General features: G+C 41.3%; 1 protein-coding gene across 2 annotated transcripts in view; it reads right to left on the bottom strand.

Moving 5' to 3' along the window:
- The window catches only part of sfmbt2 (Scm like with four mbt domains 2), an 86355-nt gene that overhangs the window by 9673 nt on the left and 64072 nt on the right, over positions 1-12610 (bottom strand). For both annotated transcript variants that reach the window (XM_061914110.1, XM_061914111.1), the window contains 10 exons: positions 11535-11636; positions 11239-11469; positions 11021-11147; positions 10845-10958; positions 10721-10763; positions 10576-10643; positions 5989-6122; positions 5767-5876; positions 1559-1734; positions 1321-1490 (listed from right to left, as the gene is read on the bottom strand). In XM_061914110.1, coding sequence (XP_061770094.1) covers positions 1321-1490; positions 1559-1734; positions 5767-5876; positions 5989-6122; positions 10576-10643; positions 10721-10763; positions 10845-10958; positions 11021-11147; positions 11239-11469; positions 11535-11636 — 1275 coding nt within the window. The remainder of the gene's footprint in view (positions 1-1320; positions 1491-1558; positions 1735-5766; positions 5877-5988; positions 6123-10575; positions 10644-10720; positions 10764-10844; positions 10959-11020; positions 11148-11238; positions 11470-11534; positions 11637-12610) is intronic.

Below are 12610 nucleotides of genomic sequence, written 5' to 3'. Positions count from 1 at the left end.
TTTATTTTGACCTCCACAGTTATCTGCCCAAAAGAGTATGCAAGGGGAAGAATCAAGAACAATACATTTAGTGAAGCTGCTTGCAACGCCCTGGGCCAATCTTCCAAATATCCCCTCGTGCCATAATATCACATAATCAGGTTGACCGTCGGCCCCCATTCGTGCAAATGTCTCATCAAAGACAATAAGGCGATTGGTCCCTTGCGATACTAGGTTTTTCTGTTGTATCTACGCCTTGGGTAGGGAACCTATGGCTCTAGAGCCAGATGTGGCTCTTTTGATGACTGCGTCTGGCTCTCGGATAAATCTGAGCTGACATTGCTTAATAGGATAATCAAGGAATAATTCTATTTGTAATCATAGTGTTAAAAATAACATTCAAAATATAAAACATTCTCATGCATTTTTATGTTCAAGAAGTTGCGTTAATGGTAAGAAGTAATGTATTTATTATTGGTTATTGTTGGGCTTGCCCTCCTGGGGTTCTTCAGACCACCAAACACCGACATGAGAGCCTGTTTTAGGGTAAAATAGTGTTTTTTTTTTTCAATTAGTCTCTCAGTTGCTTTCCAGCAATTGTCTTTTTCTCTTTCGTCCTCACTCGCGCTCTGGCTCCAGCCCCAACACTGTCTCTCCTCCTGGCTGCCGCTTATAATAGAGCAACAGGTGATTAGATAAAAAGGCCCAGGTGGGCCGTCTACGCACCTGTCGCTGATTTCGAGGCCGGTCCTGGCAACATCCCGCTTTGCTGCAGGCCCGCAGGCCACACCCCCTCCACAGTTTGCTTCAGAATAGCAATGTTATTACAAAGAATAAGAGACCTATTATAATCTGGAAATGTTGGTCTTACTTAAAAATGCACGCGTATAGTTGTGTTCAGTGTTAAAAAGAAATGATATGGCTCTTAAGGAAATACATTTTAAAATATTTGGCTTCTTGGCTCTCTCGACCAAAAAGGTTCCCGACCCCTGATCTACGCGGTTATGTGGTAGTTGCTAGGTCCTGCCATACGCGTAACAGCTTACTTACGGAACAAATTACAATATCGCATACACTAATGTAAAGCATATCACCTAGGAACTCCAAAATTATTATCAGCTCAGTTTTGACCAAAATTGAGTTACTGGGTTTTGCCTTTGGACAGGAGGGCTGTCGACATGTCACTCAGGTCCGCATGGAAATGGAGGGGGCGTGGCCTCCAGCTCCGCCTGAATTTCGGGAGAAAAATTTGTCCCGGGAGGTTTTCGGGAGAGGCGCTGAATTTCGGGAGTCTCCCGGAAAATCCGGGAGGGTTGGCAAGTATGGCGAAGGGAGTCAAACCTGAGGCGAGTCAGCAGGTGTGAAGTCCGCCGCCGACGAGCGCCGCTTCTTCTGCACGAAGATGCTCTTCCTTTTCTTTCGGCGCCGTTTGGGTTTAACGCCCTCTCCCGCCGCCTTGTCCTCGTCTCCTAGCAGCTTGGACAGCTTCCTCTTCTTCCTGTAGTAACAGGCTGTCCACACGGCGGCCAATCAGACGACGACAAGAAAAGAGTCGATGGCGGCGGCGGCAGAGACTGACTGTATTTGGTTTTGGTCTGGACGAAGCAGCTCTCCGGGCACTTCTCCAGGACAAGGACGGGGCTGATGAGGTTTGGGCAGCACTGCAGCTTCATGCAGACTTTGCGGCAGAAGTCCGGGATGAGCTCAGCCAGGCGGACGATTGTGATGCTGGCGCGATACGTTTTCCCTTTGTATCTGCCGGCATCAAACATCAACATTAGTGGCGAATCTCTACAGTCATTTCTCAATATCTCCACAATTCTAGTTAAAATTTCATGGATGGAATTTGGTAGAATTGAAATAATAAATGATGATTTTGGCGAATCCTAAAATCATGCAAATCCCCAAAACCAGTGAAGTTGTCACGTTGTGTAAATGGTAAATAAAAACAGAACACAATGTTTTGCAAATCCTTTTCAACTTATATTCGACTGCAAAGACAAGATTTTTCATGTTCACACTGAGAAACTTATTTCGTTTTGCCAATAATGATTCATTTAGAATTTAATGGCAGCATCACATTGCAAAAAAGGCAATTTTACCACTGTGTTACATGGCCTTTCCTTTTAACAACACCCAGTAAACCTTAGGGAACTGAGGAGACATATTTCTGAAGCTTTTCAGGTGGAATTCTTTCCACCTGAAAGGGAGAGCACAGGTTTGGTGGCCACGGATGAAGCTCTGGCTGTCCAAAATCGGACCGCTAGTCTGTGCATCGGTTGGGGGCGTCTCTGCTCTGCTGACCTGTCTCCACTCGGGATGGTCTCTTGCTGTCCCCACTATGGACTGGACTCTCACTATTATGTTGGATCCACTATGGACTGGACTCTCACTATTATGTTAGATCCACTATGGACTGGACTCTCACTATTATGTTAGATCCGCTATGGACTGGACTCTCACCATTATGTTGGATCCACTATGGACTGGACTCATTATATTGGATCCACTATGGACTGGACTGTCATTATTATGTTAGATCCACTATGGACTGGACTCTCACTATTATGTTAGATCCAGTATGGACTGGACTCTCACTATTATGTTAGATCCAGTATGGACTGGACTCTCACTATTATGTTAGATCCAGTATGGACTGGACTCTCACTATTATGTTAGATCCAGTATGGACTGGACTCTCACTATTATGTTAGATCCAGTATGGACTGGACTCTCACTATTATGTTGGATACAGTATGGACTGGACTCTCACTATTATGTTAGATCCAGTATGGACTGGACTCTCACTATTATGCTAGATCCACTATGGACTGGACTCTCACACTATTATGTTAGATCCACTATGGACTGGACTCTCACACTATTATGTTAGATCCACTATGGACTGGACTCTCACAATATTATGTCAGATCCACTATGGACTGGACTCTAACAATATTATGTCAGATCCACTATGGACTGGACTCTCACTATTACGTTAGATCCACCATGGACTGGACTCTTCACAATATTATGTTAGATCCACTATGGACTGGACTCTCACTATTATGTTAGATCCACCATGGACTGGACTCTCACTATTATGTCAGATGCACTATGGACTGGACTCTCACAATATTATGTCAGATCCACTATGGACTGGACTCTCACAATATTATGTCAGATCCACTATGGACTGGACTCTCACTATTACGTTAGATCCACCATGGACTGGACTCTTCACAATATTATGTTAGATCCACTATGGACTGGACTCTCACTATTATGTTAGATCCACCATGGACTGGACTCTTCACAATATTATGCAATATTCACTATGGACTGGACTCTCACTATTATGTTAGATCCACAATGGACTGGACTCTCACTAATATGCTAGATCCACTATGGACTGGACTCTCACTATTATGTTAGATCCGCTATGGACTGGACTCTCACCATTATGTTGGATCCACTATGGACTGGACTCATTATATTGGATCCACTATGGACTGGACTGTCATTATTATGTTAGATCCACTATGGACTGGACTCTCACTATTATGTTAGATCCAGTATGGACTGGACTCTCACTATTATGTTAGATCCAGTATGGACTGGACTCTCACTATTATGTTAGATCCAGTATGGACTGGACTCTCACTATTATGTTAGATACAGTATGGACTGGACTCTCACTATTATGTTAGATCCAGTATGGACTGGACTCTCACTATTATGCTAGATCCACTATGGACTGGACTCTCACACTATTATGTTAGATCCACTATGGACTGGACTCTCACACTATTATGTTAGATCCACTATGGACTGGACTCTCACAATATTATGTCAGATCCACTATGGACTGGACTCTAACAATATTATGTCAGATCCACTATGGACTGGACTCTCACTATTACGTTAGATCCACCATGGACTGGACTCTTCACAATATTATGTTAGATCCACTATGGACTGGACTCTCACTATTATGTTAGATCCACCATGGACTGGACTCTCACTATTATGTCAGATGCACTATGGACTGGACTCTCACAATATTATGTCAGATCCACTATGGACTGGACTCTCACAATATTATGTCAGATCCACTATGGACTGGACTCTCACTATTACGTTAGATCCACCATGGACTGGACTCTTCACAATATTATGTTGGATCCACTATGGACTGGACTCTCACTATTATGTTAGATCCACCATGGACTGGACTCTTCACAATATTATGCAATATTCACTATGGACTGGACTCTCACTATTATGTTAGATCCACAATGGACTGGACTCTCACTAATATGCTAGATCCACTATGGACTGGACTCTCACTATTATGTTAGAACCACTATGGACTGGACTCTCACTATTATGTTAGAACCACTATGGACTGGACTTTCACTATTATGTTAGAACCACTATGGACTGGACTCTCACTATTACGTTAGATCCACCATGGACTGGACTCTTCACAATATTATGTTAGATCCACTATGGACTGGACTCTCACTATTAAGTTAGATCCACCATGGACTGGACTGTCACTATTATGTCAGATGCACTATGGACTGGACTCTCACAATATTATGTCAGATCCATTATGGACTGGACTCTCACTATTACGTTAGATCCACCATGGACTGGACTCTTCACAATATTATGTTAGATCCACCATGGACTGGACTCTCACTATTATGTTAGATCCACCATGGACTGGACTCTTCACAATATTATGCAATATTCACTATAGACTGGACTCTCACTATTATGTTGGATCCACTATGGACTGGACTCTCACTATTATGCTAGATCCACTATGGACTGGACTCTCACTATTATGTTAGAACCACTATGGACTGGACTCTCACTATTATGTTAGAACCACTATGGACTGGACTTTCACTATTATGTTAGAACCACTATGGACTGGACTCTCACTATTATGTTAGAACCACTATGGACTGGACTCTCACTATTATGTTAGATACACTATGGACTGGACTCTCACTATTATGTTAGAACCACTATGGACTGGACTCTCACTATTATGTTAGAACCACTATGGACTGGACTTTCACTATTATGTTAGAACCACTATGGACTGGACTCTCACTATTATGTTAGAACCACTATGGACTGGACTCTCACTATTATGTTAGATCCACTATGGACTGGACTCTCACTATTCTGTTAGAACCACTTTGGACTGGACTCTCACTATTATGTTAGAACCACTATGGACTGACTCTCACTATTCTGTTAGAACCACTTTGGACTGGACTCTCACTATTATGTTAGAACCACTATGGACTGACTCTCACTATTCTGTTAGAACCACTTTGGACTGGACTCTCACTATTATGTTAGAACCACTATGGACTGGACTCTCACTATTATGTTAGAACCACTATGGACTGGACTCTTACTATTATGTTAGAACCACTATGGACTGGACTCACTATTATGTTAGAACCACTATGGACTGGACTCTGACTATTATGTTAGAACCACTATGGACCCCCGGCCAACAAATCATCAAATCCGTAGGCGATTTTGTAATAATATCATTTACTGGTAAAAGTTGCCCTCTGAGGGCCAACATAACTGCGAAGTGGCCCTCAATTAAAACGAGTTTGACACCCCTGCTATAAGCAATTTCTTCTGACAAAAAAGTAACTTAAAATCCACTTCCTGCGGGTGGAATTTCCAAATTCTAAATGTGTGACTTTGCACAGGCTATGGTCAGGAAGGATGTTGTGGTGTCCTCACTTGGCTTTCAGAGTCTCCTGCTGGCAGTCCAAGCCGGGCTCCTGCAGATCCTGCAGTTCCTTGAGGACGCGGCCGGGCTTGTAGGCGGCGTTGATCAGCATGGTGAGGAGCTGAGGAGTTTACAAAAAAATTAATCTTCAGGGAAATCCGGTTTCCTCCGGCGTGACACGTCATCACGTCTCCAAACAAAGTCGCTCTCAAACGCTAATCTGGGAGGCTCACCTCTTTGAGGACCAGCGTGCATTTCCCGGGTCCAACCGCCTGGGGCAGCTCGGTGATGCGCCCCTTGTTGAGGTACGGTCCTGAGAAGCAGCGGTGGTTGACGTAGACTTTGGAGCAGCAGTAGCGTCCATTAGCTGCCAAGAAGAAATATTTATTTGAAACATGCTTTTTCAAGAAACATTCATTTTAATGCATAGCAGCCACTTTTACAGCAAATTTTGCATCTCTGGATGGAGCTTAGTTTTTTTGTTTGTTTTTTTAAATAGTCACAGCTGTAGTCAATCAATTGGTATAAATAAATAGCCAACAACTTCCAAAATGAGAGGGTAAAAATTAAGTTAAAGTACCCATTATTGTCACACACACACTAGGTGTGGCGAAATTATTCTCTGCATTTGACCCATCACCCTTGATCACCCCCTGGGAGGTGAGGGGAGCAGTGAGCAGCAGCGGTGGCCGCACACAGAAATCATTTTTTCTACAGTGTCATAGCAAAATAAAAAAAGCAATAAAAAATGTGGACAACCATTGTAATAAATATATTTATATTTATTATAATTATGATAAGAGAAGCTCTGCCATCCGAGAAGAGCTCAAAGTAAAGCCGCTGCTCCTCCACATCGAGAGGAGCCAGATGAGGTGGCTCGGGCATCTGGTCAGGATGCCACCCGAACGCCTCCCTAGGGAGGTGTTTAGGACACGTCCAACCGGTAGGAGGCCACGGGGAAGACCCAAGGCATGTTGGGAAGACTATGTCCTCCGGCTGGCCTGGGAACGTCTCGGGATCCCCCAGAAAGAGCTAGACGAAGTGGCTGGGGAGAGGGAAGTCTGTGCTTCCCTGCTTAGGCTGCTGCCCCCGCGACCTGACCTCGGATAAGCGGAAGATGGCTGGTTGGATGGAATTATAATAAAATAGAATTAGAAATATTTATATTTAAATATAATTATTTGTGTTTTGTTATAATAAAATATAATTATTATTTATATCTAAATATAATTATATTTTATAGTAAAATATAATTATTATTTATATTTAAATATAATTTATGTATTTTATATTATAATAAAATATAATTATTTTATATTTATACATTATTATTTATATTTTATTATAATAAAATATATTTATATTTAAATATAATTGTTATTGTTAATTATATTTATTATAATTATAATATAAGTATTTATATTTATTCCAAGGGTTGTCCAATTTTCCATTTTGTCTATTATCTGTGCACTTTCCTTTTTGATGTTGTTCGTGATTTATTATGTCAATTGATTGACCACAGCTGTGAATATTTTTATAATTATATATATATATATATATATATATATATATATATATATATATAAATGATTATTTACATTTTATTAAAATAAAATATAATTTATATTTAAATACAATTATTAATATTTATTACAATTATAATTATTATTTATATCTATTCTGTTATCCACACTTTTTTTGTGTTTAATTAATTTTTTTATTGCTTTATTTATTTTCCTATGATACTGTACTGAGTCTCTTGATTTATTTTGTACAATTTTCCATTTTGTCTATTTGTGCACTTTCCTTTTTGAAGTTGTTGGTGATTTATTATGTCATTTGATTGACCGCAGCTGTGACTATTAAAGTGCATCACTTCCTGTTAAAAATCGCAGACTGACGAAGACATTTTCGAAAGCGGTCTATGTTTGGTAACGCCTGCGCAGTTTGTATTAAAATTATTAGAAGGATATGAGTGTTGCTGGCCTTGCTTTATCTTTAAGTACACTTTTTGCCGTGCGCCTTTTTATTTTTATTTTATTCAGTTTTTTGGAGAGTGCGTCAGCAATTAAATCATATCTCACATGGTGTCAAAATTACGTCGGATAATAGCCTGTTTTGTACAATGTTGAAGTGATTCAAAGTGCAATTAGGGCTAGGCGATATATCCAATACACTCAATATATCGCGGGTTTGTCTCTGTGAGATATAGACAATAACTATATCGTGATATTCGAGTATACGTTCTAAGGCAGTTGCTTTTAGCTGCTGGCATTACACTACACGCAGGCTTTTTTCACTCTTTCTTGTCTCTCCTTCTCACAGAGACATAAAACAAGTGCAGCTTCTAACATACATCACATACGTATACGCCCTTGTGGAGCGAAGTGGTGCGAGTGGTAATACGAGAGAAAGAAGGTGCAAATCTGGTAACAAATGAAAGAAGAATTAATTCCCCAAAAAACAGCATGGGGTTCATTGTCTAGCGGTGGTTTGGCTTCAAGCGGGAAGATGTCGAACAAGTATGCGGCAAAAGCGTTGTTACAAAAAGTAGCACCACTGCCAATGCGTAGCATCATTTGAAAAGTCACCCGCTAGAGTGCTTGAAACTCTGCAAGTCAACATCTCCATTCGGTGCCATAACTACAAAATGCCCAAGCAACCATTTCCAAAACAAAACCATATGAAAAAAATAGTCAACAGAATTTAATAACATCCGCAGTAACCTACCACATAGCGAAGGACATACACTATTTGATTTCCTATTACGCAGCTCATTTTCATTTCAGTTATTGAAATATCTTGTGTGACATCATGCACAAAAATGCACTTAATTTGTTTTAAACTATTGTAGTTGTGTTCTGTACAAAAAGTGCACTTTAATTTAGTGTTGTTTTGCCATGTTATCTTAGCGACATCATGCACAAAAGTGCACTCATAGCTTGTTTTAAAATGTCTGACAATCTTGTGCTTTCTGACATTGAAATTACATGAATGTTTGTGCCACTGCTTAATTACTGTTTAATAAATACAGTGTTGGTCAATTGACTTCATTGTGGTTTCCCTCTCAGCATAAAAGTTTAAAATGAGCATATATTAACGTTAGATCAGCTATGGACTGGATCGGGGGTCAGCAACTTTTTTGAAACCAAGAGCTACTTCTTGGGTACTGATTAATGCGAAGGGCTACCAGTTTGATACACACTTAAATAAATTGCCAGAAATAGCCAATTTTCTCAATTTACCTTTAACTCTATGTTATTATTAATAATTAATGATGCTTATCTTTGTGGAAACACTGATCGTCTTAATGATTTCTCACAATAAATATATATTTTTGATGACCTGTTTTAAATAGGTTAAAATCCAATATGCACTATTTTGGAATTTAGTGAAGTGAATTATATTTATATAGCACTTTTCTCTAGTGACTCAAAGCACTTTACATAGTGAAACCCAATATTTAAGTTACATTTAAACCAGTGTGGGTGGCACTGGGAGCAAGTGGGTAAAGTGTCTTGCCCAAGGACACAACGGCAGTGACTAGGATGGCGGAAGTGGGAATCGAACCTGCAACCCCCAAGTTGCTGGCACAACCACTCCACCAACCGAGTTATACCGCCCATTTATAACAAATTGGACCAAGCTATATTTCTAACAAAGACACATCATTATTTCTTCTAGATTTTCCAGAACAAAAATTTTAACAGAAATTCAAAACACTTTGAAATAAGATTTAAATTTGATTCTACAGATTTTCTGGATTAGCCAGAATAATCTTTTTGAATTTTAAAATAATAAGTTTGAAGAAATATTTCACAAATATTCTTTGTTGTAAAAACAAAAGCTAAAATGAAGAATTAATAAAATTTCATTTATTATTCTTTACAATAAAATTGTTTTATTTACTTGAACATTGATTTAAATTGTCAGGAAAGATGAGGAAGGAATTTAAAAGGTAATCCTAAAATGTTTTTTTTTAGGTTGTATTTGTTCTTTAAAATTGTCTTTCTGAAAGTTATAAGAAGCAAAGTAAAAAAATAAATGGATTCAATTAAACAAGTGAAGACCAAGTCTTTAAAATATGTTCTTGGATTTACAAATTCTATTGAGTTTTGTCTCTCTTAGAATTAAAAATGTCGAGCAAAGCGGGACCAGCTTGCTAGTAAATCAATACAATTTAAAAAAATAGATGCAGCTCACTGGTAAGTGCTGCTATTTGAGCTATTTATAGAACAGGCCAGCGGGCGACTCATCTGGTCCTTACGGGCAACCTGGTGCCCGCGGGCACCGCGTTGGTGACCCCTGGACTGGAATTTCACAATATTATGTTAGACCCACTCAACGTCCATTGCTTTTGGTCTTCCCTAGAGGGGGGGTTGCCCACATATGCGGTCCTCTCCAAGGTTTCTCATAGTTATTCACATCGACGTCCCATTGGGGGTGAGTTTTTCCTTGCCTTTATGTGGGCTCTGTACCGCGGATGTCGTTGTGGCTTGTGCAGCCCTTTGAGACACTTGTGATTTAGAGCTATATAAACAAACATTGATTGATTGACTGATGTGATTTAGAGCTATATAAACAAACATTGATTGATTGATTGATGTGATTTAGAGCTATATAAACAAACATTGATTGACTGATGTGATTTAGACCTATATAAACAAACATTGATTGATTGATTGATTGATGTGATTTAGACCTATACAAACAAACATTGATTGATTGATGTGATTTAGACCTATATAAACAAACATTGATTGATTGATGTAATTGAAGGTGGAATCATAAAACTGTTCTTTAGCATTCTATCCATGTACCTGCATCACTAGGATTAGACTGGCAGTGATTGACAGGAGGAGTCTGAATTCGGGAAAACGGTGCCAACCTGGAGGAAAAAAACGTGCACAGGTAAAAGAGACAAGAACCTTCTAGTACACAACAAGACTTCTTTTCAATTCTTACTGTTTCTCTGGCTGAACCACCGCTATCTTCCTCTGCTTCCCACCTGTGGAGAGTAGAACAAGAATGTCTTTAGCCTCATGGCTTGTAGTTAAGCCGGTGTGTGTGTGTGTGTGTGTGTACATACAAACAGGTCTGAGAGGAGGGGTCAAAGGGTAAGCATTAGCCTCACACCAGCCCACAGGGAAGATGTCCATAGACTGAACGTCCACGATGGTCTCGGAGAACTGCTTGGCCACACCTAACCAAAGTCTCACATTGTTAAACGCGTCCCACACGGCATCCTAGCTCTGCTCTCTTGACCTTCAAGTCTGAGCCAAAGCAGGCGTCCTCGGACTTGTGTGATCTGGGCCACGCAGATCTCAGCCGGCTGCTCGGGGTTCACCGTCTCCAGCCACATGTCGTTGGCGAAGACCCGCTTCTGCCAGGTCTGAAAAACAAACACGCACAGGAAAGTGCGGGGGTAATTTTTATTTATACGCCGAGGACGAGAATCCGAGGCCGGCATTCCGACGCCTCACATCGGGGAAACAGGCGTCCGGGGCCGCTTCCGTCCCGCTCTGCTTGAGGTAGTCGGCCCAGTCGAAGTCCTGACCCGCGTAGCCCCGCGGCTTCTCCAAGTTCACGCCGTTCTTCATGCACCACTGGATGGGCACGATGCCCGGCGAGCCAGCGTGACACAACACCGACCGCGGCTTGGCGCCCGCAGTGAGGTCATCCAGCGTGACCTGGAAGTGCTTCTCGCTGTAGACCTGCAGAGAAAAAGCTCACTTTAAGTCTATTTTAAGGTCTGCTTTTGAAGGGGGGGGACACTCACCTTGGTGACGGACACAGGGCAGATGTGGCGGTGGTCCCAGGGAGAAACCATCTCCAGCTTCATTCCCAGTTTGAAGGTGTGCTTGGGCAGATCCACTTGGTCCTAACGCAGTCACGACCAAACATCACTTACTTTTACACAGGGAAATCCACAAAATGTCTAAAAATTCAGATCATATACAGCAGGGGTCTCAAACATGCGGCCCGCGAGACGTTATTTTGCGGCCCGCACCTTGATGTGAAAATTTTATGTTGGTGCGGCCAGCGAGTTTTATATGAATGCCGTTGTACAGCGTCATACTTGCATATACTCGATTTGATTTTTCATGGATACTCCCTATTTTCAATGCCTCACCAGGGGTAACCATTCTCCCAAATCTCACCCCAACAACAATTTTAAGGGGGCACCGTGGAGGCACTGCCTTCAGCATTCTCTACAACCTTCACTAACGGCGTGCCAGCCCGGCCAAATGTTGTATTTGGCATCCAGACGCTTTTAGAGACTGCAAGACATTTTTGATCAACAGCCATTCAGGTCACACTGAGGGTGGCCGTATAAACAACTTTAACACTGTTACAAATATGCGCCACACTGTGAACCCACACCAAACTAGAATGACAGAGACATTTTGGGAGAACATCCACACCGTAACACAACATAAACACAACAGAACAAATACCCAGAATCCCATGAAGCCCTAACTCTTTGGGGCTACAGTATAGACCCCTGCAACTCCTAACCCCGCCCCTTATTCTAGCCTGGAAGAGTTAGGGCTGCATTGGATTCTGGGTATTTGTTCTGTTGTGTTTATGTTGTGTTACGGTGCGGATGTTCTCCCAAAATGTGTTTGTCAATCTTGTTTGGTGTGGGTTCACAGGAACGAGTACCCAGAATCCCATGGAGCCCTAACTCTTCCGGGTTACAATATAGACCCCCGCAACTCCCAGCCCCGCCCCTTATTGAGGCCTGGAAGAGTTAGGGCTGCATTGGATTCTGGGTATTTGCTCTGTTGTGTTTATGTTGTGTTACGGTGCGGATGTTCTCCCAAAATGTGTTTGTCAATCTAGTTTGGTGTG

This window comes from Nerophis ophidion, linkage group LG10, assembly GCF_033978795.1.
Source record: "Nerophis ophidion isolate RoL-2023_Sa linkage group LG10, RoL_Noph_v1.0, whole genome shotgun sequence".
In the NCBI taxonomy this organism is placed as follows: domain Eukaryota; kingdom Metazoa; phylum Chordata; class Actinopteri; order Syngnathiformes; family Syngnathidae; genus Nerophis; species Nerophis ophidion.
The sequence above is the reverse complement of the archived record's forward strand: the minus strand, read 5'-3'. Positions and strand labels throughout refer to the sequence as shown.